The 26173-nt window shown below is 39.4% G+C and overlaps 1 protein-coding gene across 5 annotated transcripts in view; it reads right to left on the bottom strand.

Moving 5' to 3' along the window:
- rols (rolling pebbles) overlaps positions 1 to 26173 on the bottom strand; it is a 117842-nt gene that overhangs the window by 10084 nt on the left and 81585 nt on the right. For 2 of the 5 annotated variants that reach the window (XM_045754201.2, XM_045754203.2), the window contains exons 3-10: positions 15422 to 15514; positions 10263 to 10544; positions 9648 to 9779; positions 8462 to 8539; positions 3931 to 4176; positions 3612 to 3752; positions 2605 to 2712; positions 59 to 316 (exon numbers count right to left, since the gene is read on the bottom strand). In XM_045754201.2, the coding sequence (XP_045610157.2) occupies positions 59 to 316; positions 2605 to 2712; positions 3612 to 3752; positions 3931 to 4176; positions 8462 to 8539; positions 9648 to 9779; positions 10263 to 10544; positions 15422 to 15514 (1338 nt within the window). The remainder of the gene's footprint in view (positions 1 to 58; positions 317 to 2604; positions 2713 to 3611; positions 3753 to 3930; positions 4177 to 8461; positions 8540 to 9647; positions 9780 to 10262; positions 10545 to 15421; positions 15515 to 26173) is intronic. The other 3 variants (XM_069334067.1, XM_069334066.1, XM_069334068.1) reach the window with 3 other exon arrangements.

Here is a 26173-nt window from a genome sequence, read left to right as displayed (position 1 = left end):
AATTTAAATTATTTAATTGCATATTAATAAAAATGTTAATAATTCTCATGAAACTAGCCTTGGTAGATAGAATCATCCCTCTTGCGGCCAAAGCAACTGTACTCGACCAACTGGAGAATAGCAGCCGTCTTCCCTGCACCTACACTGCCAGTAACAATGACACCTCTGTTTGTTGGTGCCTCAGCAGTGAGGTGCGCTTCAATCTCTCGATAAAGCCAGGCACGACCAACAAATATGGGGTCTGGGTCCTGCTGTGGCACTTCAAAGAAGAGTGGTCGTAAGCTCAGCTGTGCACCACGGTAACTGGCAAATCGCACTGCAGAAAAAGAATGTTGATACTGGTGTAAATAAAACATTAATATACATGCATTAGAAATAAAACACAATCACTTTTATAATGAACTGTACTGCATCGAGTAATATTCAGATAAATTATTATTATAATTATTATTTTTATGCTACATTTCCTTCCTTCAAGGCATTGATTCTCAAACATTTTTTCAAAGCCCACTGCAAAATTTTGGGACTCTTAATGCATCATTTGAAAATTGTTGAGATTTTGGCTGATCTCTTCAAAATGTTGCAAGTGTGCATCAAAATGCCTGTTCTATGCCTACATTGGCTGTTTGTTTACAAATCTGAATAGTAATCAGCAGTGGCCAACAGGAGCCATCCAGATAACAGATAATGTTAACTTTAGGAATATGAAAAATTTAGGTATTCAGAACAAATAAAAATTCATAACAGTTGTCCCCCCAAACTTTTGAATGGGCAAAAAAGGACGGATTGAAACATCGTCGTTTCTCCACCTTCTGATGTGTGATTGGTCATCATATCTTCAGCCACATTATTGTGACTCAATTGTCTGCACAAGGATATAAGGATTTGCCCGAAACGCTATGCGTACTAGTGGCTTTAGGTATTATATGTACTAGCTCTATCTATAAATCAATCAGAATGTTTGTAACTCTGCATCTATGTATGTACTTTTCCTAAATAAAATATTATTATTATTATTATTATTGTAATTCTAATAGTGAAATTGCTGGCAGATCCAGTCTAGGCACTGTAAGTTCCATATCTCAGAGATTGACACCAGCCGCAATGACCTTGTTGGATAGATGACATGAGACACGCCCAGATGCCTACGCAGCTGAGATTTGAAATGTCATGTGATAATTATTATTATCCTAACAAAATTATAATCAAGATTATAATTGTTATTATAATCAGTTATTAACAGTCACCATTCAGTGATGTTAATAACTGAGTTAAATTATTTATGAATAAAGTTCAACTACTTAAACTGATAACAGAACATCAAGAACTTGAGTTTAATACTCAACTTAAAATATAATAATCAAGGAGTGGTTTAAATCATTAAATAATAATAATATTTAATAAGCATAATTAAATAAAATTTATTAAACTAACCACCCAATAATTTATGAGAGCTGAAACCCAAATTTATGAATACAGTCCACTGTTCTACCACAAACAATGAACAAATTTTCCACAGTATTTCCCTGGAAATGTGCTGGTGGAATGAGAGAGCTGCTTCATGGCTGGGTGGTGCGTGTGCTTCAGAGCTTTACTGTCTCATTTTCTATGCTTTGTTTACCTTGTTGTTTGTAAGTTTTGTGCACCCACCTTTCTGGTGACCTTTTCTTGGTTAAGGTCATCTAAGAGTCCCTTGGTCCTTGTGCCTCTTTAGAGGGGGGTTGGTTTTGGTATCTGGTTCTTACTAGACTTACAATGACTCGCAAGAGCTTGGCATGAACTGAACTGGGTGTAGCTATCCAGGTAGCTAGCACCAAGGAGCCACCAAAGACCCACTGCATTTCATTATATTCAATGCTGGTTCTTTTTTTTTTTTTTGTACTGTATATTTTTTGTCAGAGTCCTATTGTGCAGAATACCCCCGTTGAAAAGCGGAGGTGCAACAGGTACTCTGAGAGAGAACTCTATCAACATCAGAGGCCCGAGACTGTTCAACACGCTTCCGCTACACATAAGGGGCATAACTGGCCGACCCCTCACAGTGTTCAAGAGAGAACTGGATAAGCACCTCCAAAGGATACCTGATCAACCAGGCTGTGACTCATACGTCAGGCTGCGAGCAGCCGCGTCCAACAGCCTGGTTGATCAGTCCAGCAACCAGGAGGCCTGGTCGACGACCGGGCCGCGGGGACGCTTAGCCCCGGAAGCTTCTCAAGGTAACCTCAAGGTATAGCATATAGCCAGCACAGATGGCTCACTACTGAAAGGTCCCAGGTTTTTGGGCACATTTCTTTTCACCTGATACCTCTGTTCACCTAATAGTATATATTTAAACCCAAGAGTTAGGCAAATATTGTGAGTTGCATCCTGGATAAGGTCAGTAGTTGACATAGAAGGACCTCGATAAGCCAAAATATTCTTCCTGTCCTTGACAAAGGAAAACATATAGTGTTGGAGAACAATTATATATTATATTTTTAACATGCCACAATACAAGCTTATACAGCAAAGGCAATAACAGCATAAAATGTTAACTCATTTTATGAAGAGTAATTGCAAATAAAATACAGACATTCCACACTCAAAGCATCAAACCTTGCTTACCTTTGGGGTCTATCGGGCCTTTCACATGTGCATTACGTGCTGAGCGTCGGACGGAGGACCTCCGCCTCCCAAACAAGCTTAACTCTTCCACTTGGCCCGGCTGTGAGGCTAACACCACATGCATAAGTTAGTCACACACAACACCGAGGAAAACAAGCATAGTACAAGGCACATTATCATTAACATAAGCCCAGTCTCACATTTTTACTATCTTATTACAACCTGTCAAGACCAATAAAACTGTAAAGTTAATCAAATTTCAAAGTCTTTGATATTTAAGTCACTGATATTAAAATCACTGAATAAAACCATTAATAATGTATTTCTCTTAAGGATTTAAAATAAAAAATAAAAAATTATATACAGTATAATGAATTTAAAACTGACTACAAAAAAACAAAATTTGCTCTAAATTTAAATATTTCATAGTTTTCAATCATGATACTGTACACTATTGTATAAAAAATGCTTAAAGCAACATATCAGACAAGGATTTATCTTGGATTCCAATTCTGAACATGTGTATTTGGACTACTAGTACTGTACTTCCATTTTCAATTTATGACGTTGCACATGTTAATACTGAAGAGACAACTTGTTGCACTAATTACAGTGGATACAATGGATATGTCTAACTGCCATAACACAGTTTCACTTCATTAATTTTTATTAATATTTATTCTAGCATTGTTCATTACAGATAGTGTATGGTGACTATACTGATACTGTATTATTTTATAACAAATAGACTATTATATATATTTGGTCAAATATTGTGACATGAAAGGAGTCCCACTTAATTTTTCTTTCTGGTCCATAAGTACAACAATTGCAGTAAAGAGAGATAAATTACAAGTATAAATCACATGTACTTGTAATTACAAATTACAAGTACATGTGACAATACCATAAGCAGCCAGAAATACAAGCCACTGAAGGGAGCATAAACATGCCAAACACATCAAACTATATTATAATTACTGTAGATTGATGGTGTTAACACTTACTGGTAACTGAGTGTCTTCGTGGCGTGGGGGTGGGAGAAGCAGATGCATTAGATGACATGGCTCCATGGGATATGAAGGAATTCATGCTTTCCACTGATGGATCCCTGCCACCTGGAAGCCTCAGTTCAGCTTCAGAAGATCCTATGAGGAAAAAAATATGTTGATTAATACTAATTTATATGGATCTCAAAGACTTTTACTATTACTGAACTATTAATCTGAAAATTAAAATGTTGCTGTAAATAAGTTCAATAATCTGCTACTTAAGAGTGCACGGTGTTTTGGATCACAACAGAAAAATCATGTAGAAAATACTCACCATTTAAAGTTGAAACTGGACTGGTATTATTTGAAGCTGTTGTGTTCACCTCGGAGGATGCTGACAATGAGCTAAATGAGGTATGAGAGGAGGCAGCTCTGGGAGGCCTAGAAGCTGAAGTTGGTGGGGTGGCTCCTTCACCCAACAGAAGTCCAAGGCGCATGTAAAGATCTTCTCCATCCTTGGCCTCTGTTGCCTCACCACTTCCTCCACTTGTAGCTTCTGTATCCCCGTCACACTCGTCGTCTGTAGAGCACAACAACATTTATAAAAACGAGTGAAATATAATGCTGCAAATGCAGTATTATATAAGAAAATGTGACTCTTGCACAGTAATTCTGCAGTGCAGTATAGTGCATGTAAAAATATTATCAGAATACTGTACACCATGTCACTTAACTTATATACTGCAAGTGATTACCGAATAAAAATAAATACTGTTGAAAAATCAGTCCTCATAAAATGTCACTCACTGATGAAACTTCTTTACTTTAAAATGTATTTAGCAAGAAGATGGTATGAAGTTAAAAAAAAAAATATTCACACAGAGAAATTACTAAAGTGCTGCTACTGTATTACAAAATGCTAATGTGACATGAGTTATTAGTTTTCAGTGTAAACTTTGAAAATACAGCAGTCAGTATACTGTAGGCACTTAATTTATATACTGTTAGATTTTTATGTATCAGTTCAAGTACAATCATGTGAAGCATCATTAGTCTTTCCTCACTAAAACCACATATTTTTAAAGGTGAATAATGCTGTTTACATGTTTCTTGTCTTTCTGTTCATGTTTTTGCTACTCTCAAGTTCAACTATGTAACACAGTAACTTTATAACCATAACTTTGTTTTGAACTATCTTAAGTATTACTAATGCTTTTAAGAGAAGCTCTGTATAAAACATATTTAAGTGTGGCATTCAGTACCCGGTACACTCAACTTAGTGAGCTGCATGCAGTCTTAATCCAAGCAAAGCTTCCTTGTTTTAAATATTGGGAGTATGCACAGAGAGCAACTCTTGTCATTTGATTCCTGAACTGCTTATCTGGACTTGACATACCCAGAACTCTTAATTACAAGATTTATATTTTTCATTACTTTAAAGCTTAGTTCTGTACATATGCAAACATGAGTACTGTATGTGGTATAACTTGCAAATATTTGTATTGGAATACAACAGTGTATAAAAAGCAACATGTAAACACTAGATACCACAAGTGATAGGTCATTTCATACAGTAGAGTACTGTAAATTGCATTATACAAGATGGAAATACTGTTGTATTGCTGTATTTCCCAGACCTTTAATTTATGATAGAATAAATCCAGCAATACAGTATTCTAATGATGCATTATGATGGGTGAATATACTGTATTCCCCGTATTTTCCAGATATCGAAGAGTACAGTAATTTTAATCCAGGATGTTTCTATAGCTTCCTAAATTACTGAATAACTGTACCTTATGAATTTTCATCAGAACAGAATGTTTCATTCTTTGAAAATCTGTGAAAACATTTCATATGTATCAGAACAAAGAAATATGAGGTTACAGATAAAATCATTGATACATTGTCGTAAATTTCTGGAAAAGCCTGTACACATTGGTTGTACAATAATGATATTACTAGAAGAATCATGTACACAATGGCTATCTTGGGGTTACCCTGAGTTACTTTTGAGGATATATGGGAAACTCTGAGCATTCTGAAGTGTTTGTTTCAGCGTGGTACGATGTGTGACATGATTTCAGCATGATACGACGGTACGATGTGTGGCATGACTGCATCAGGTGTGGTATGATATCAGCATGGCACTACAGTACATTAGACATCACATGGTTGTGTATCAGGCGTGGCACGATTTCAACCCAATTCTGTATCAGGTGTTGCATAACTTCCGCATGGTACTGTATTGGACATAGCATGACTTCAGCATGGTACTGCATTGAACATAGCATGTTTTCAGCATGGTACTGTATTGGACAATGCAGGACTTCAGCATGGAACTGTAACAGGTGAGGCATGACGAATGGTACCATATCTGCATTGTACCAGGTGAGGCAGATGACTGGCAGTGTTCATCCACTTATTAATATTCCAATTACAGAATCTGAAGCTCAGCCTCTGGTAAACACTGACATAATTTTGTTTTGTATCATGCATTTTGTAATTCGTATAATTTGTTACAGTTCTTATTACAAATGAATACCACTATCAAGCTATGTATTGTCCTCATATAGAATATGCCAAAATATACTGCATACAGGATTATAAACTCAATAATATGTGTAAATCACGAAAATTAACACGTGCTGAAAAATGGGACAGTGTCAGACTACGAAGGAAGAATATAAACAGGAATTTCAATTCAATACTTTCAATTCTTCAATTCAATTTTCATGTTTTAATTCTTCCTTTGTGGTCTGACACTGTCAAACTCAATATTATTAAGATAAATATTCTTTATGAATAGATTTAAACCACATTGAACTGCTGTTTTATAAACAATGTTAATATAAAAAATTGGCATTAATCTTGCATGCAGTAAATATAACTCTGCCTTTAAGTGATTACAAGACAAACATTTAAAAAAAATAATTAGACTGTATTCTTCTTCTGTATGTTTCACAATCAGAATAAAGCCAAAAGCTAAACAATAATGTCAAAGAAATACAGTGTAAACTCAAATTTGGAAAATACTTGAAGAACAGACAATCAAATGTTACAAAATCATTTATAACCGAAGCAGACATTGCATATTGTAATTTGTAAACCATATTACAGTACTTGATGATTAATGTACAATACAGTACATGTGTATCATATTGGACACCGGCTGAATATTAATCACAGTAATCAAATAATGTGTGTTCAGGAAAAGTCATAGCTAATATTAAACAGTGTGTTTCTAATATTTTTAATGGATAAAATAATTGATTGAAGAGACCACAACGTGTTGATAATGATGTAGAGAAGCACCAAGAAAATTTAGTTTTCTCTATAAGGTCTTTACCAAATCTTAAGAAATACAGAGGATTAGTGGGTGAGGCCAGTGAAAGGATGGTGGGATGAGGCCAGTGAAAGGATGGTGGGATAAGGCCAGTGAAAGGATGGTGGGATGAGGTCAGTGAAGCGAAGGTGGGATGAGGTCAGTGAAGCGAAGGTGGGATGAGGTCAGTGAAGCGAAGGTGGGATGAGGCCAGTGAAGCGAAGGTGGGATGAGGCCAGTGAAGCGAAGGTGGGATGAGGCCAGTGAAGCGAAGGTGGGATGAGGTCAGTGAAGTGAAGGTGGGATGAGGTCAGTGAAGCGAAGGTGGGATGAGGTCAGTGAAGTGAAGGTGGGATGAGGCCAGTGAAGTGAAGGTGGGATGAGGTCAGTGAAGTGAAGGTGGGATGAGGTCAGTGAAGCGAAGGTGGGATGAGGTCAGTGAAGTGAAGGTGGGATGAGGTCAGTGAAGTGAAGGTGGGATGAGGTCAGTGAAGTGAAGGTGGGATGAGGTCAGTGAAGCGAAGGTGGGATGAGGTCAGTGAAGCGAAGGTGGGATGAGATCAGTGAAGCGAAGGTGGGATGAGATCAGTGAAGCGAAGGTGGGATGAGGTCAGTGAAGCGAAGGTGGGATGAGATCAGTGAAGCGAAGGTGGGATGAGGTCAGTGAAGCGAAGGTGGGATGAGGTCAGTGAAGCGAAGGTGGGATGAGATCAGTGAAGCGAAGGTGGGATGAGATCAGTGAAGCGAAGGTGGGATGAGGTCAGTGAAGCGAAGGTGGGATGAGATCAGTGAAGCGAAGGTGAGATGAGGTCAATTAGGTAAAGTTCGTGAAGTCAAGGTGAAAGACGTGAGAGATAATGTGCAATACCTTATATCTTTTAAGTATTAATTTAACAAGAGGTATAATCATAATGATTTTTCTTTCATTAATCATCATACAGCATGAAAGAAAATTCATTTTTGTAACCCCTCTTACAAAATTTATTAATACAAAATGGCAAACTGTAATATAGGAATTCACAACTTGCACCTTTCTCCTTTATAAACACTAGCCGTTTAAAAGCACATTAAATACTGTGATTAAAAAGACCTGCTTATAATTTAAACCATGAATGGTGTATATGTTAATTTTATGTATTACTGTACTATATATTGTAGATACAACTTGCAAATGTCTTCTGATTCATAGTACTGTATATGAAATACACTGTTCACTCAATCATGAAAAAACTTGTACAGCTCTGATTAGAAGAGGAATGCCCTTAATTTGTTTAAATACTGTATATCAAATTATAACAAGCAACAAAATTATTACACATTAATACAATGGCATGCAAATGTATCATCCCCATAAAGATACAGTAGCAGGATCTTCTATAGAATATCACAATACTGTAAAGGATATTAACGACATAAAATTGGAAAAAACAAAAGCATTCAATTACACTTAAAAATATCTATCCTCTTTACTATCAACTATAACTCTACAGAATGAAGCTACAGAAGAGGAGCATGCAACACTCATGCATTGTTTCAGTACCTATACTCCAAAGGGATTTTATCCTGCGAGCTAGACTTATATTTTTGGAGCTCTTCTTTTCGGCCGAGGAGAGGAGAGCTACAAGGCAGGAGAAAAGTTGAAGTAGTGTTAGTTAATTGCTTTGTGCTAATCTTGCTTCAGTTAGACATTCAATGGCACTATCAGCTCAACTGAACCTAAATGATTAAAATACTACAAGTAATTCTAAATTTGACAATTTTATAAAGCTTGGTTCACAAGTACAGTATTACATTAATTACTTTAATTCTGATGAGCTGATATTACACACTATAAGTTAACACCAACTAGTGAACATAAATTCACTTTGCTTTCCAAAGCCAATGGTGAACAAATTTACTACATTTAATACATACTGAATGAAAATATACTTTCTTCAATGTATATCATAACTTTCATATCTTCCATGTATACTTTTACCATTGTTTTAAAGAACAAAACTAAATACCTCTGCTTTCAGTGAAAATTCCTGAAATAATTCTTTCATGAACCATAGATATTTACCAACTGTATTGGGGTTAGTACCTTTAATAAATTTCTTTCCTTGACCATGTTAAAATACCATAAATTACTATAAAAGTCACCTTTTGGAAAAACTATATAGACATACTTTACAGATCTCTGAATAATACAAACATTCTTGGTTGTTTACCTAGAAATTGTTTGGCACAAAATTATGGTTAAAATATTATATAACAAAACTGCGGCTCATCAAGAAGGTTTATATAGAGTAATACTAATGATATGAGTGCTTTAAAAAATAATAATACTTTAAATAAATATTTATAAAAAGTAATTTTGTATACTGAACATCTTGCTAAATATTTGCTTAAAACAAGCTCTTTGATAAAAGAAGCAAGAAAAACATTAACAAAAAAATGTACAGTGAAGAAATTTATTTACAATCTGCTATAATCTACAGTAACTCACAATGTTTTATATTTCAGTTTTGTGACTAAGATTGTGTGGCTCTATGTAAGCTGCTCTTATTTTCCTTAGGCTAATAGGCACAGAAAAAAATACAAAATTTTAGAGATTAGGTATTATTACATGTTGACAGTTTAAAAGTAAAGAATCGAAACCTATATTTCTACCAATAATGAATCCAAAATAATCTCCAGCACTCCCTGTTAATGGGGTGTGACCTTCATTACCCAACTCTGTGTACCTGTTAGGTGTTGTGAGGAGTCCACGTTGACGGTGTTAGGGCGAGGAACACGTCTGGACCATGGGGACAGGGGGGGGCCACGAGGACTGACACCCCCCCTCCGGCGAGCACTGGCAGGCGTCCCTCCCAAACCTGAAGCACCCGATACCATAGCAAGTTAGCACTGGTCATCCTTACGTCTCCAATACCTTGCAAAGGCTCGTGGTATCTTTGGGTTACAAGCCAAGCGCTTTGCAGGTTATTACAGCTGTCTATAATTTGATGGTTGCTGTTGTATGCTAGTAAACTGTAGTGTTTAAACTAGTAAACCAGCCAAGCGTGTTTGATAAATTAGCCCCCACAGTGTAAAGATATCAAAGCTTATATATTAAGCACAAGCTAAAACTTTGTCAAGTATTAAGAAGCAGTCTTGTATTCACACACTTGTGGGTTATTGGATAGGGGTACCCGTTGCACCCTGAAAGCCACCAGGATCAGCTTTGTTTTTGAGTTCCATGAAGATGTTACATCCCAGGGAATTTCAATATTCACAACTGTTGGCTGAGTTAATTCATTGTAATGTACTTCTCATCCCTTGAGATATTTAGAACTTACTTGGAATAATATAAAACTTACTCTTTGGAGGAGGAGCAGGTAAGGGTGCGAGGCGAGAGGATGTGGGTGGTGTGCCATAGGATGTCTCTCTCCCGGAGCTGCTCACAGGAGAGCACATGAAGGATTGTGAGGGTGTGAATGTCCCGTGACTCACACCAACAGGAGAGGATGATGCATAAAGGGGACTTGAGGTATGGGCTTGTAACACATGGGTGTTCCTTCTAGGAGACACTGAGCGAGAGGGGGAAGGTCTCTCAGGAGGAAGGCCAGGATCACCTCCTTTGAAGTATGATGTAAAGGTGCCTAGGATTACAGGAAACGGGAATACATTAAGCAAATATGCCGAAGTAATGTGAGAGCAAGGCAGGTGAATTTCAACAATCTGGGTCACTTACCAGATTTAACATGCACACAGACATTTCATATTAATTTACAGTTTGTTACTGTAATTATTGAACACCTACATTTGTACACACACTGTACATTAGGCGACTTCTACTAGACATTTATGTGTAGACACTTAATAAAAAACTACTACAAATCCTAATACAAATTCCAGGCAGATGAAGGAAGTACAGTATAAAGATCCCAAATCTGTACTTCAGTGACACCAGTAAGGTACAGTACCTAAATCTTTATCAATGCATATACTGCACTGTATTCTTTTAAAGCAGATTAGCTACCAAATGTTTAGCTCACTTAGTTCATAATTGTTTTCTTGTAAAATATGTATTTATATTTATATATATACTGTATGTATGTGTGTGTATATATATATATATATATATATATATATATATATATATATATATATATATATATATATATATATATATATATATATATATTAGTATATTTTGGTAGCAGTCTTTCCTGTAGACATATATTATTAAATATGACCGAAAAAGTAAGATTAATAATTCTAACACGAATTTTCTCAATCTTTCGTACATTACGCTTCACTGTTGGAGATAAATCAAAAATCAATTCTCCAAAATTCATTTTTATTTCTAGTCTGACGCGACACGGGCGCGTTTCGTAAAACTTATTACATTTTCAAAGACTTTTAGTTCACAAATACACAACTGAATAGAACTTACGTATCTCCGATTTTATATCTACATTTGAGTGAGGTGGGAGGGGTGATGTGGCATTAACACAAGACAGAACAAAAGGGGATATTAATAGGGTATTAAAAGTATCAACACAAGACAGAACACAAACAATGGGTATTGAATAGAAGTGTTTGTAGAAAGCCTATTGGTCCATATTTCTTGATGCTTCTATATTGGAGCGGAGTCTTGAGGTGGGTAGAATATAGTTGTGCAATAATTGGCTGTTGATTGCTGGTGTTGACTTCTTGATGTGTAGTGCCTCGCAAACGTCAAGCCGCCTGCTATCGCTGTATCTATCAATGATTTCTGTGTTGTTTACTAGGATTTCTCTGGCGATGGTTTGGTTGTGGGAAGAGATTATATGTTCCTTTATGGAGCCCTGTTGCTTATGCATCGTTAAACGCCTAGAAAGAGATGTTGTTGTCTTGCCTATATACTGGTTTTTTTGGAGCTTACAGTCCCCAAGTGGGCATTTGAAGGCATAGACGACGTTAGTCTCTTTTAAAGTGTTCTGTTTTGTGTCTGGAGAGTTTCTCATGAGTAGGCTGGCCGTTTTTCTGGTTTTATAGTAAATCGTCAGTTGTATCCTCTGATTTTTGTCTGTAGGGATAACGTTTCTATTAACAATATCTTTCAGGACCCTTTCCTCCGTTTTATGAGCTGTGGAAAAGAAGTTCCTGTAAAATAGTCTAATAGGGGGTATAGGTGTTGTGTTAGTTGTCTCTTCAGAGGTTGCATGGCTTTTCACTTTCCTTCTTATGATGTCTTCGACGAAACCATTGGAGAAGCCGTTATTGACTAGGACCTGCCTTACCCTACAGAGTTCTTCGTCGACTTGCTTCCATTCTGAGCTGTGGCTGAGAGCACGGTCGACATATGCGTTAACAACACTCCTCTTGTACCTGTCAGGGCAGTCGCTGTTGGCATTTAGGCACATTCAAAGCAAGCAAGTCGACGAAGAACTCTGTAGGGTAAGGCAGGTCCTAGTCAATAACGGCTTCTCCAATGGTTTCGTCGAAGACATCATAAGAAGGAAAGTGAAAAGCCATGCAACCTCTGAAGAGACAACTAACACAACACCTATACCCCCTATTAGACTATTTTACAGGAACTTCTTTTCCACAGCTCATAAAACGGAGGAAAGGGTCCTGAAAGATATTGTTAATAGAAACGTTATCCCTACAGACAAAAATCAGAGGATACAACTGACGATTTACTATAAAACCAGAAAAACGGCCAGCCTACTCATGAGAAACTCTCCAGACACAAAACAGAACGCTTTAAAAGAGACTAATGTCGTCTATGCCTTCAAATGCCCACTTGGGGACTGTAAGCTCCAAAAAACCCAGTATATAGGCAAGACAACAACATCTCTTTCTAGGCGTTTAACGATGCATAAGCAACAGGGCTCCATTAAGGAACATATAATCTCTTCCCACAACCAAACCATCGCCAGAGAAATCCTAGTAAACAACACAGAAATCATCGATAGATACAGCGATAGCAGGCGGCTTAACGTTTGCGAGGCACTACACATCAAGAAGTCAACACCAGCAATCAACAGCCAATTATTGCACAACTATATTCTACCCACCTCAAGACTCCGCTCCAATATAGAAGCATCAAGAAATATGGACCAATAGGCTTTCTACAAACACTTCTATTCAATACCCATTGTTTGCGTTCTGTCTTGTGTTGATACTTTTAATACCCTATTAATATCCCCTTTTGTTCTGTCTTGTGTTAATGCCACATCACCCCTCCCACCTCACTCAAATGTAGATATAAAATCGGAGATACGTAAGTTCTATTCAGTTGTGTATTTGTGAACTAAAAGTCTTTGAAAATGTAATAAGTGTAACGAAGCGCGCCCGTGTCGCGTCAGACTAGAAATAAAAATGAATTTTGGAGAATTGATTTTTGATTTACCTCCAACAGTGAAGCGTAATGTACGAAGGATTGAGAAAATTCGTGTTAGAATTATTAATCTTACTTTTTCGGTCATATTTAATAATATATATATATATATATATATATATATATATATATATATATATATATATATATATATATATATATATATATATATATATATATATATATATATATATATATATATATATATATATATATTCATTCCTGAAATATACTTAAACGAGCCTCTTACATATGTAATATTAAGTAAACAAACACAATTAGAGATGTGAATTTATTTTTGTTGGAGATACATTTACTAAATATTAGGACTAATTGGAGCCAAACTAACTCTCATCTCCTCATCAACATAAAGAAGCCTCTCTCTCTCTTTTCTGGTATCTGTCAGAACTGAAAATTCTTGTTCACAACACCATGTCTTTGATTGTCTACCACTGCAAACCACCTTAAGCCCATCATCACACAGCAAAAATCTGCTATCAGAATAATAACTAACTCTGTTTCAGACAACACTCAGCTCCCTTGTTTAAATCCCTAAACTTGCTAAATATTAACTCCCTCCACACATTCTCTTGTGTCAACTACATTTACAAAACCCTGTTCTTAAATGCAAACCATGCGCTGAAACTCACCCTGGACAGATGTAATAGGACCCATTATCACCACACCAGAAATAAATATCTCTTTGATATCCCCAGGGTCAAACTTAATCTGTGTAAACACTCTATGCAAATTAAGGGACCTAGTCTATGGAACTCACTCCCTAGTGAATTGAAAAACTGTAAAACTTTTGCCTTATTTAAAAGCAAAACCAAAAAGTACCTAATTTCATCTTCTTAGTTTCCTACACTGAGCTTTAAATTTGCTCTGTACCTAGTGTTACCCAATCTCCTTATTTTTATGTAGTATCAAACAACCTTATCATTGTGTTCATTGCTGTCTTCTTTTATGTGCTAGCCATATGCTGTATTGTGACTACCAATTTTTGTCAACTACCATTCAAGCTGTCATTGCAATCAATCTTAGCTACCTATGTGCTTTAATATACTGTACCTACAATTTTCTCTCATCTTCTTTTTTTCATTCCATGTAACTGTTATCATTTTATTTGTCTATAAATTTTGCAAGTATTTACCTACTTAAAATTTTCTTAGATTAAGGACCTGCCCGAAATGCTGCGCGTACTAGTGGCTTTACAAGACTGTAATTACCATATTATGTATCCTCACATTCCCAATGTACCTTCTTGTATATACATAAATAAATAAATAAATAAATAAATTGTACAGAACTACAATCTTCCTGCCACACTTTTCATCCCCTCTTGCTGCACTCTGTGCTCAATCACTGTGGGAACTTCACCTTCACAGTACCACAATAAGTCTATTTTCTCTTTACCTTCAGAAAAAAATAATAATAATCATGAGTGCAATTGAGGTTTGAAGGAGGCAATAGTGTTTTATTAAAAAACTGTTGCTTATTTGACAACTGAAATATCAGTTATCGTTGCGAGTTTATTTTGTCTATTCCAGCAGCTGTCCTTTATTGTTATAATTCTGTAATTATAACAATATAATAGTGTTATAATTATATGCTGTTATTTTTTCTTTAATAAGTTGAAAGAGACAGACAAAATAATTACCAGTGAATGTTCACAAAATAGTATAAAACAGAGTAGATCAATCTATGATGAACATTATTCGAACATTAAAATTGATATTCAGTGTAATGTTCAAGTGCCTTTCTTCATAAGCCTTATCAAATTAACATGCAAAACTAAGTCAACAGACCGATACTTTTATAAATTGGTCTGGTTCTTAGCAATACAAGCAGCTATGAAAAAAATAGTTTTTTTTTTAAGTGCGTCATCATTCATTACTAGCCACACAAATTATAAACGTATGTTATAAACATAATATATTTATAATTGTAAATATTATAAAAGTTAAATTATGAACTTTATTTTAACCACTTTGTGGTTAAAATAAAGTACAGTAATTTTTCTTTTATTTTACTAAATAAACTAAATTTACTAAAAGTACTTTTAATAAAGTACTTTTTTTCTGAGAGCTGTTAATAATAATTCATGCTTGTAAAAATAAAAACGAACCCAAGCGGAAGATAAATTACCATTTGTAAGAAGCTTGGACCGTCCAGTGCCTCCTGCCGTGGGTGGAGAGAGAGAGGTCCGAGACTGGGAGTGCTGCTGCTTCTTGGGAGGAGCTGCAAGGGGATGGATACATTACTCCACACAATAGCATTAACACACACATTACTCTGTACTCCTGTTCCATACACATATACATGATTATAGCATTCCAGCAGACCTAATACTCCACACTCTTGCTCCACACACCATGAACACCAATCACCACTCAGGGACATCCATTACACCATACAGGAAAGAGATGTTTGGGTTGGCTGCATTTATCTAGGCCTAAAAAAAAGACGTTTGAAGAAATCCCACACAAGAGATTATTCTGGGAACCAACAAACTGGAGGGGCGACTTCTGACATGGATTATTATTATTAACATCTTTATTGACAAAATTAATTACAATTTTGCCTAATCTGAGAATTTTGATAGTCTTATTAAATTGAGGTTAATGCTAGTATTCACTGTCACGCAGGACAGAGGGTCATACATAAGATGGATGAAAACTTTGGTGACAGAAAAATGAGGGCATTTTTCAGCAACAACAATAACATTTAATAATGAATGACCAGCTTGTAATTTCATACCAATTAAACATAAAATATATTCATAACTACTCTCTATTCATAACTACAATTAAACATAAAATATATTCATAACTGTACGAGTGAAAATTATTTTATTTGGAGGTTACTTGTAGTTTGCTTTTGGTTAGGATAACACATCCACTGACATACAGAACCCTTATACACCCCCCGTATGTTCATGTATGATGGATCTGTTATATACCCAGGTGTGCTCGTGCATGATGGATGACATATACACCCAGTATGCTTGTGTATGATGAGTCAGAGACTTAGGCTACCGCTTCCGCTATGGTGTCAAGCCCACCGAATGAATGGAGAGATCACCATTTATAACTGATAACATTACTAGCTTATCATAATTGAGCTGACACTGTAAGCTTATCACTACACTCGCTAACATTTATTAAATCCGAGAATTTCAAGTTTTGTCGAACAAGAACTTTGTAGTGATATTAAAGTCAAGTCGTAGAGTGATATTAAAGTGATATTACATATATATTACTCTCTATATATATATTACTCGGCAGTTATGACTAAAGCATTCGCTTTTTACTTATCTACAGTACCCTTTTTAATTTAAATTTCTACTAGCATTATATATATACAGTACTGTATATATATATTGTTGAATACAGTATGACCAAAAGGGTAAGATTAATGATTCTAACGCGAATCTTCTCAATATTTCTTTTGTTTTTCTTCACTGTCAAAGGAAGTTGAAAAATTAACTCTCCAAAGTTCATTTTCACACTATACTGTATTATGGTCTGACGCCTATAAATGCGTTTCGCAAGGCACTCCTTACATTTTCTTTGAAAATGTGAGGAGTGCCTTGCGAAATGCATCCCTAGGCATTTAAAGTTCATTTTCACACTACATTATGGTCTGACGTTAAAATCACGTTATTGTGTGTATGTGCACTCATCTATTTGTGCTTGTGGGGGTTGAGCTTTGGCTCTTTGGTCCCGCCTCTCAACCATCAATCAACTGGTGTACAGATTCTTTATCATATCTATACTTGAAACTGTGTATAGAGTCTGCCTCCGCCATATCACTGCTTAATGCATTCCATTTGTTAACTACTGACACTGAAAAAGTTCTTTCTGTGCGACACAGTGGTTGCCAGGATCAGGTTGGGTTGCCGTTACCAATGGCAGGTGGCTACCCGATTGATTCACTGTTTTGATGGCAGATTCATGCGGCTCAGAGCCTACCAAACTCTTCGGTTAACAAAATATCAAATATACACGGAACGCTTTCAAACCTATTGAGATGCCGGACCATCCGAGTTATGTATATATGTATGTATGTATGTATGTATGTATGTATGTATGTATGTATGTATGTATGTATGTATGTATGTATGTATGTATGTATGTATGTATATGTATGTATGTGTATATATATATATATATATATATATATATATATATATATATATATATATATATATATATATATATATATATTTATATATATATATGTTATACCTAGTAGCCAGAACGTCGTACTCGGCCTACTATGCAACGCCCGATTTGCCTAATAAGCCAAGTTTTCCCAAATTAATATATTTTTTCTATTTTTTTTCTTATGAAATGATAAAGCTACCCATTTCATTATGTATGAGGTCAATGTTTTTTTTATTGGAGTTAAAATTAACGTAGATATATGACTGAAACTAACCAACCCTACCTAACCTAACCTAATCTATCTTTATAGGTTAGGTTAGGTTAGGTAGCCGAAAAAGTTAGGTTAGGTTAGGTTAGGTTAGGTAGGTTAGGTAGTCGTAAAACAATTAATTCATGAAAACTTGGCTTATTAGGCAAATTGGGCCTTGCATAGTAGGCTGAGAAGTGCGTTCTGGCTACTAGGTACGACATATGTGTATATATATATATATATATATATATATATATATATATATATATATATATATATATATATATATATATATATATATATATATGGCCTGCGGGCCGCGCCAAGCAAGAGCCTTCTAGATCAAGTTATCAGAAGCCAAGCCTGGCCTTGGGTCAGACTTGGAGAGTAGAACTCCCAGAACCCACCTCAGGTAAACTCGAGGTGCCGCACTGCAAGAAAAAGTTTACACCACACAACCCCCCCAACAGATGTAGCTGACTCATTGGATACAAGAGTTAAATTATTATGAAAATCAATTTTCACTTTGATATAATGTTCCCACCGTCGTTGTGGAATATATCCTTATTGTGCCCAGACATTATGACGCGACAGACTTCGACATTTTGATGAGGTAATTTTAAATTTATTTAATGGAGAGCAGAGCAAATTATAAATGGTGAGAGGCGAGACAAACACTGGAACCGGCTCTCTCACCATACTACTGAAACACAAGTACATCAAGTTCTTGGGAAGAAGAGGCTTCCTACTCCAAGCATCTTTGAAATAATCAGAAAACCTCCAATGGAAATATATTGATTTTTTTTTTTTTTTTTTTGAGATGTATACAAGAGTTGTTACATTCTTGTACAGCCACTAGTACGCGTAGCGTTTCGGGCAAGTCCTTAATCCTATGGTCCCTGGAATACGATCCCCTGCCGCGAAGAATCGTAGTTTAAGGTCTTAGATTAGTTTAAGGTCTCTTAATATTTTAAATTTGCGTCATGTATCCATGTAAAGTGGTTGTTTATTACCATATCTGTCAATAGTGTGTTCCTATGCACCACCACAATAATGTTACAGGACTCACCAGGGCAGCGGTGTCCTTTCACCTTCACCATGACTGGTGGGTGAGGATTCCTTAGTCATTATCACGTGCCCATGCCCCCTTCCACGTCATCTTCGCTTGCCTCGGTCTCCCGCCATTATTACCAGCAGGCGCCACTGTGTCGGAGCAGCGTCTGGCATGTCGCCGGCCAATACTTTATCGTCACTTATCTTCCCTTATCACTCAAGTTGCAACAGGTACTGTCCCCTGATGTAAGGCGCGGCGGAGCTCTCGTGAAGCCCCACAGCAAATGCATTCAAGGGCTCAAGTAGTGAGTCATTGGTGGAACGAATATTTAACTGCATTTACCTCTTGGACACTATCTCTAGTGGCCGTGACGGGGACACGAAGTCCGTGGCTTGCAGAAATGTTCATATTCTCCCCCTCTGATGAGTTTTGGATTTAAATTTATCTTTGTGCGTTTTCCTTCTAATGTCTATGGGCAGTTGAACCTGACTCTTAGGGCTCCCGTCTCCTAGCTAGTTGTAACTGGTGCTTTTATACATCTTGACGTTCTAGTTCATTGTCGCATTTGTCCTTCAAGTTGTGGATGGAGGCGACTTTCACATCTTGTTTCCATACAACGCCTTTGTTGACCACCCACACTACATACAAGTTCTATTTACGTCTCAGACTCATTTGCGTTTCAAATTTTGTCCGTGTTCCCCTCGTCCTTATTTGGAATAGTCTGCCCTTTCCACTTTGTCAATTCCTGTACAGTTGTAAGGTTGAGTTCCCGCAGCCTGTATTCATAAATTATTCTTAGTCTTATATATAGTCTTATAAAAATAGTCTTATTTCGGTCAATAGTTTTTGTCGTGTATTACAACATGAGAGTTCGATACCGGTGTTGCATATTCTAGTTATGGTCTAACGATGACTGAATTTTCGAAACAAGACTGTCGGAAAGTTCTGCTTAAGCTTTTAAACACCATTCTTATGTTTTTCATAATCGAGTGTGCCCATGCCACCTCTTGGGGTGGCTTAATCTTCGTCAGTCATCAAGCATTATTCATCACAGGCCCAGAGACACTTCAAGATGTTACATGACCAAAGACCACATTCCCTCCAAACATCTACCACCTACGGGCTACTCATGCTCGTGCCACCTCTTGTGGTGGCTTAATCTTAATCAATCAATCAATCAATCAGTGGGAATGTCTGTGTAGGTGAGGTCTTCATGCTCCTATAAGGTTATTCAACATTTTTTTATTGTCCGTATAATCAAATGAGTATTTAATTATGCTCTACGTTCGATTCACTATTTTCACAGCTCTACTTGCGGCGTTGCTTTCACCCTTTCCTCTACATGCATTCAAATACTGATTTCAATGTTGAGACAAATGTGTAAATTAGTGTCCCACATACCAGTATACCACATACCACATACATGCTGGGTCTTAAACTGTTCATACGCTTAATTTTTGATGGACTTTGTTTGAGTTTACGTGTTCTTAACCAACTATGTGGAGGAAACATTGTGTTCCGGGCGTAGATCAAGTCTGGTCAACCCGTCCTCTTACAAATAACGTTGCTTTTCGCTCTTATGCGCTACGGCCAAAAATTGCCGTACTAGAAAATGGAAATTCATTTGCCAAATGAAATGGACCCAAAACAGCAAGTTGTGGGTCCTCTGGTAGGTTTGGAGAGCAGCAAGTTCTCCTAAGGTTTCAAAACGTCATGAAAACTGTTTTTTTTTTTTTTGAGATATATACAAGAGTTGTTACATTCTTGTACAGCCACTAGTACGCGTAGCGTTTCGGGCAAGTCCTTAATCCTATGGTCCCTGGAATACGATCCCCTGCCGCGAAGAATCGTTTTTTCATCCAAGTACACATTTTACTGTTGCGTTAAACAGAGGCTACAGTTAAGGAATTGCGCCCAGTAAATCCTCCCCGGCCAGGATACGAACCCATGACATAGCGCTCGCGGAACGCCAGGCGAGTGTCTTACCACTACACCACGGAGACTGTTAATTTAAAGTGTCCTTTCCCAACCTAACAGACTAAGCCAGAGGACCCAAAACAGAAAATGGAACATATGTCACTTTCGCGAGCCGCGTCCCTTTTCCAGTACGGGAATTTTTAGGTTTAGTGCGCATACGAGCGAAAAGCGACGTAGTTTGTAAGAGGCCACGGACTGGTCGGATAGTTCCTAACCTCACAAATAAACTGTCTATTTACAAATTAGCAATAATGCTTTGGGAATTATTTCAAGTTTAGACCGTCACTACCCTGGGACCGAAGCACTATTAACAGGAACACTAATGTCTCCAACATCAATATTTATATAAGAGAATGTATCTTTGTCTGAAGTTGGAGGTCAGACGCTTATGGCTAGCCTCACCCAACTTTCCAAGATAACACATGGGGGATATCGGAGTGTCATAGGCCAGTCGGGGTTGGCCCCAGTGGCACACTTTAAGAGTTATCGGCATCTATAGCGACCCTCTGCGATTGTCACAAAATGGAACCTGAAAGTGGTTGCAATTTATGTAGTCATTTAGCAGTTTTTCATTGCTTCTTAATATTCAATTTTATGAGAGGGGGGAGAAGCGGGGAAGGGGAGACTGGGATAGACGGCGGAGAGAGGATAGAGGAAGAGTGTGGGTTAGAATAGCAGACCCGGACACAGATGTGGTAATCCATCTAATTCTTCTCACAGTTCTATAAAACTTGAAGACAAATACCGGCAAAACAGGTTACCTTAATATCAACAAAGACTAGCGAATTTAATAAGCATTAGCGAGAGGTTATAAAAAGAGGAAGAACTCCAGTTATTGGAAATGTTGTTAGGCTTTCTGGTGTTATCAGAGCGGTGCGGGGGGGGGGTTTGTTTATCAGCTGGACGGAGCACGCGGCGCCACCCAGTGCAGGCAGGAGAGCAGGAGGAAAACATGGGTGTTAAAACGTCCCCCCCCCTCCCCCCCCTACATGCTCACTCTTCCAAGTTACAGCCCCGCTCCTGTGCCGGGTAAGTCCACTACGGGCTCACCATAGCCCGTGCTACTTGCCCCGCTCCTGTGCCAGGTAAGTCCACTACGGGCTCACCATAACCCGTGCTACTTGCCCCGCTCCTGTGCCAGGGTAAGTCCACTACGGGCTCACCATAGCCCGTGCTACTTGCAACTTTTTGTTCCGAGTAGCTTAATCTAAAACAACAACTGACTCTTCATCACAGGCCCAAAGACACTTAAAGATGTTACACGACCAAAGACCATATTCAATCCAAACATCTACCATCTACGGGCTACTCATGCCCGTGCCACCTCTTGTGGTGGCTTAATCTTCACCAATCAATCAATCAATCTTCATAACTCTGCCAGAGAACCCACGCCCGCCGCACTACACCACGGCCCAATCGTTACTGTAAAGACTGTATTTAAGTTTATACTGTATTTAAGTTTATGGCGATTAATTACTTGTTCATTATATCAAATGATCATTGATATGACATGCTTGATCATTGATATGACAAGCATGAATAATGTTACTATGGAGGAAATCAGTAGGGGCCACGATTAGGATTCGAACCCACTCACTTGGTACTCCCAAGCTAGCGCCCTAGACCACTACACCACAACATGGTTAAAAGCAATGCAACCTGGGATCGCACTGAATCCTCTAGGGAGCCTGAGGCTTTCATCTGAAACCTGTTTGATACCTGCTTGATGGGGTTCCGGGAGTTCTTCTACTCCCCAACTCCTGCCCTCTCCAAGCCCGGGGTGCCATAGGCACAATCAGAGAACACTAAATAAACATCAGAGGTCCGCGGTTGTTCAACACCCTCCCAGCAAGCATAAGATATGTTGCCGGAACAACCGTTATCTTGAGGTTATCTTGAGATGATTTCGGGGCTTTAGTGTCCCCGCGGCCCGGTCCTCGACCAGGCCTCCACCCCCAGGAAGCAGCCCGTTACAGCTGACTAACACCCAGGTACCTATTTTACTGCTAGGTAACAGGGACATAGGGTGAAAGAAACTCTGCCCATTGTTTCTCGCCGGCGCCTGGGATCGAACCCGGGACCACAGGATCACAAGTCCAGTGTGTTGTCCGCTCGGCCGACCGTGGACATCTTCAAGAGAAAACTGGATAGTTTTCTCCAAGGAGTGCTGGATCAACCGGGCTGTGGTGGGTATGTGGGCCTGCGGGCCGCTCCAAGCAACAGCCTGTTGGACCAAGCTCTCACAAGTCATGTCTGGCCTCGGGCCAGGCTTTATACCTGTTTGATGGGGTTCTGGGAGTTCTTTCACTCCCCCAAGCCCGGCCCGAGTGCAGGCTTGACTTGTGAGAGCTTGGGCCATTAGGCTTGGAGCGGCCCGCAGGCCCACATACCCACCACAGCCCGGTTGGTCCGGCACTTTTTGATGAAAACTATCCAGTTTCCTCTTGAAGATGTCCACGGATTTTCCGGCAACATTTCTTACTTCTTATAATCCCAATCAGGGTTTTACACACTGGCTAATGCTCCGGTAGTTCATCTCCAACGCTTTTAGTCAAATGCGCCATGAAATCCCATTAACGTGATGCCTCAGTGAGAACATCAGTAAGAGCCGTGAGGAGGATTTGAACCCACACACTTGAAACTCCAAAGCCCAGGCTATTGCGTGCCTGCTTCGAATCCTCCCCACGGCCCTAATTGATGCATCATGCGAGTTCATTGTACAAAGCTGCTACTGTTATTATAATGACTATTGGGCACGGGGCAACATGTCATCAACTGGAAATAGTAGAGACTACTCGCTATTAGTGAACAATGACTGACAAGGAGCAGAGAAATAGTGTCACATTATTATGGCAAACTCCTACGCTTCCCAAACACTGTACCTACCTTGCAAGGACTTTGGCAAGCACTAATGCAATGTTAAAGCTTCATGAATTCACAAATGTATTCATAAAACTACACAAGCGATTCAAACGGGACGCAGAAGTTGCCAAATTTGTCTCTGTGACCTCGGAAAGTTGCCTTGGAAGGTCATGGGGTTGCCTTAGAGGGAAGGGCCGCCTCCTCAGCCAGCCCGTCCTCCTAAGGTCTTCCAACGCCAAGAAAACGTCAATTTAAAGTGGTCTCTCCTAACCTGCCAGAGAACCCAAAACAAAAAACGGGACATTATGTCACTTTCGCCAGCCGCTTCCATTTTCTACCGCGACAATTTTTGGCCGTAAGTGACGCAAACGTGCGAAAAGCGACGTTCGTTATAGGAGGACAGGTTGTAGCAGGACAGGTTGTAGGAGGACAGGCTGTAGGAGGACAGGTTGTAGGAGGACAGGCTGTAGGAGGACAGGTTGTAGGAGGACAGGTTGTAGGAGGACAGGTTGTAGGAGGACAGGTTGTAGGAGGCCAGGTTACAGGAAGACAGGTTGTAGGAGGACAGGATGTAGGAGGACAGGCTGTAAGAGGACAGGTTGTAGGAGGACAGGTTGCAGGAGGACAGGTTGTAGGAGGACAGGTTACAGGAGGACAGGTTGTAGGAAGACAGGTTGTAGGAAGACAGCCTGTAGGAGGACAGGTTGTAGGAGAACAGGTTGTAGGAGGACAGGTTGTAGGAGGACAGGTTGTAGGAGGACAGGTTGTAGGAAGACAGGCTGTAGAACAGGTTGTAGGAGGACAGGTTGTAGAACAGGTTGTAGGAGGACAGGTTGTAGGAGGACAGGAGGACAGGTTGCAGGAGGACAGGTTGCAGGAGGACAGGTTGCAGGAGGACAGGTTGTAGGAGGACAGGTTGTAGGAGGACAGGTTGTAGGAGGACAGGTTGTAGGAGGACAGGTTGCAGGAGGACAGGTTGTAGGAGGACAGGTTGTAGGAGGACAGGTTGCAGGAGGACAGGTTGTAAGAGGACAGGATATAGGAGGACAGGTTGTAGGAGGACAGGTTCGCCTGGCATCACCCGTTGCTGATCTTCCCCTGGATCCGGATTCACCAAGCATTTACGCAACCACTTACGAAAGCTGTACATCTTTTCTTAATTATCGCGGCTTTCTTTACATTTATTAAACAGTTTACACAAGCTCTGAAGCACTAGAAGGTTGTTTATAATAACCTCGGAGTGTTTTGTAAAGTCTTGAGACTTAAGTCGTCATGACCGAGGGAAGATGTACAGGTGGACTTGCGTAATGCTTCAAGGAAGGAAGGTCTGAAATTATTTATAATGTGGCAATCACTGACTAAAATCTTGAGGTGTAAAGTGTAGGACTCAGGACTGGGTACATGTAGAGTGCTCAGGACTGGGGTGCATGTAGAGTGCTCAGGACTGGGGTGTATGTAGAGTGCTCAGGACTGGGTACATGTAGAGTGCTCAGGACTGGGTACATGTAGAGTGCTCAGGACTGGGTACATGTAGAGTGCTCCGGACTGGGGTGCATGTAGAGTGCTCAGGACTGGGGTACATGTAGAGTGCTCAGGACTGGGGTGCATGTAGAGTGCTCAGGACTGGGGTACATGTAGAGTGCTCAGGACTGGGTACATGTAGAGTGCTCAGGACTGGGGTACATGTAGAGTGCTCAGGACTGGGTACATGTAGAGTGCTCAGGACTGGGGTACATGTAGAGTGCTCAGGACTGGGGTACATGTAGAGTGCTCAGGACTGGGGTACATGTAGAGTGCTCAGGACTGGGGTGCATGTAGAGTGCTCAGGACTGGGGTACATGTAGAGTGCTCAGGACTGGGGTGCATGTAGTGCTCAGGACTGGGTACATGTAGAGTGCTCAGGACTGGGGTGCATGTAGAGTGCTCAGGACTGGGTACATGTAGAGTGCTCAGGACTGGGTGCATGTAGAGTGCTCAGGACTGGGTACATGTAGAGTGCTCAGGACTGGGGTGCATGTAGAGTGCTCAGGACTGGGTGTATGTAGAGTGCTCAGGACTGGGGTACATGTAGAGTGCTCAGGACTGGGTACATGTAGAGTGCTCAGGACTGGGGTGCATGTAGAGTGCTCAGGACTGGGTACATGTAGAGTGCTCAGGACTGGGTGTATGTAGAGTGCTCAGGACTGGGGTGCATGTAGAGTGCTCAGGACTGGGGTACATGTAGAGTGCTCAGGACTGGGTACATGTAGAGTGCTCAGGACTGGGTGTATGTAGAGTGCTCAGGACTGGGGTGCATGTAGAGTGCTCAGGACTGGGGTACATGTAGAGTGCTCAGGACTGGGGTGCATGTAGAGTGCTCAGGACTGGGGTGCATGTAGAGTGCTCAGGACTGGGTACATGTAGAGTGCTCAGGACTGGGGTGCATGTAGAGTGCTCAGGACTGGGTACATGTAGAGTGCTCAGGACTGGGGTGCATGTAGAGTGCTCAGGACTGGGTACATGTAGAGTGCTCAGGACTGGGTGTATGTAGAGTGCTCAGGACTGGGGTGCATGTAGAGTGCTCAGGACTGGGGTGCATGTAGAGTGCT

Source organism: Procambarus clarkii, chromosome 30, assembly GCF_040958095.1.
Source record: "Procambarus clarkii isolate CNS0578487 chromosome 30, FALCON_Pclarkii_2.0, whole genome shotgun sequence".
In the NCBI taxonomy this organism is placed as follows: domain Eukaryota; kingdom Metazoa; phylum Arthropoda; class Malacostraca; order Decapoda; family Cambaridae; genus Procambarus; species Procambarus clarkii.
The sequence above is the reverse complement of the archived record's forward strand: the minus strand, read 5'-3'. Positions and strand labels throughout refer to the sequence as shown.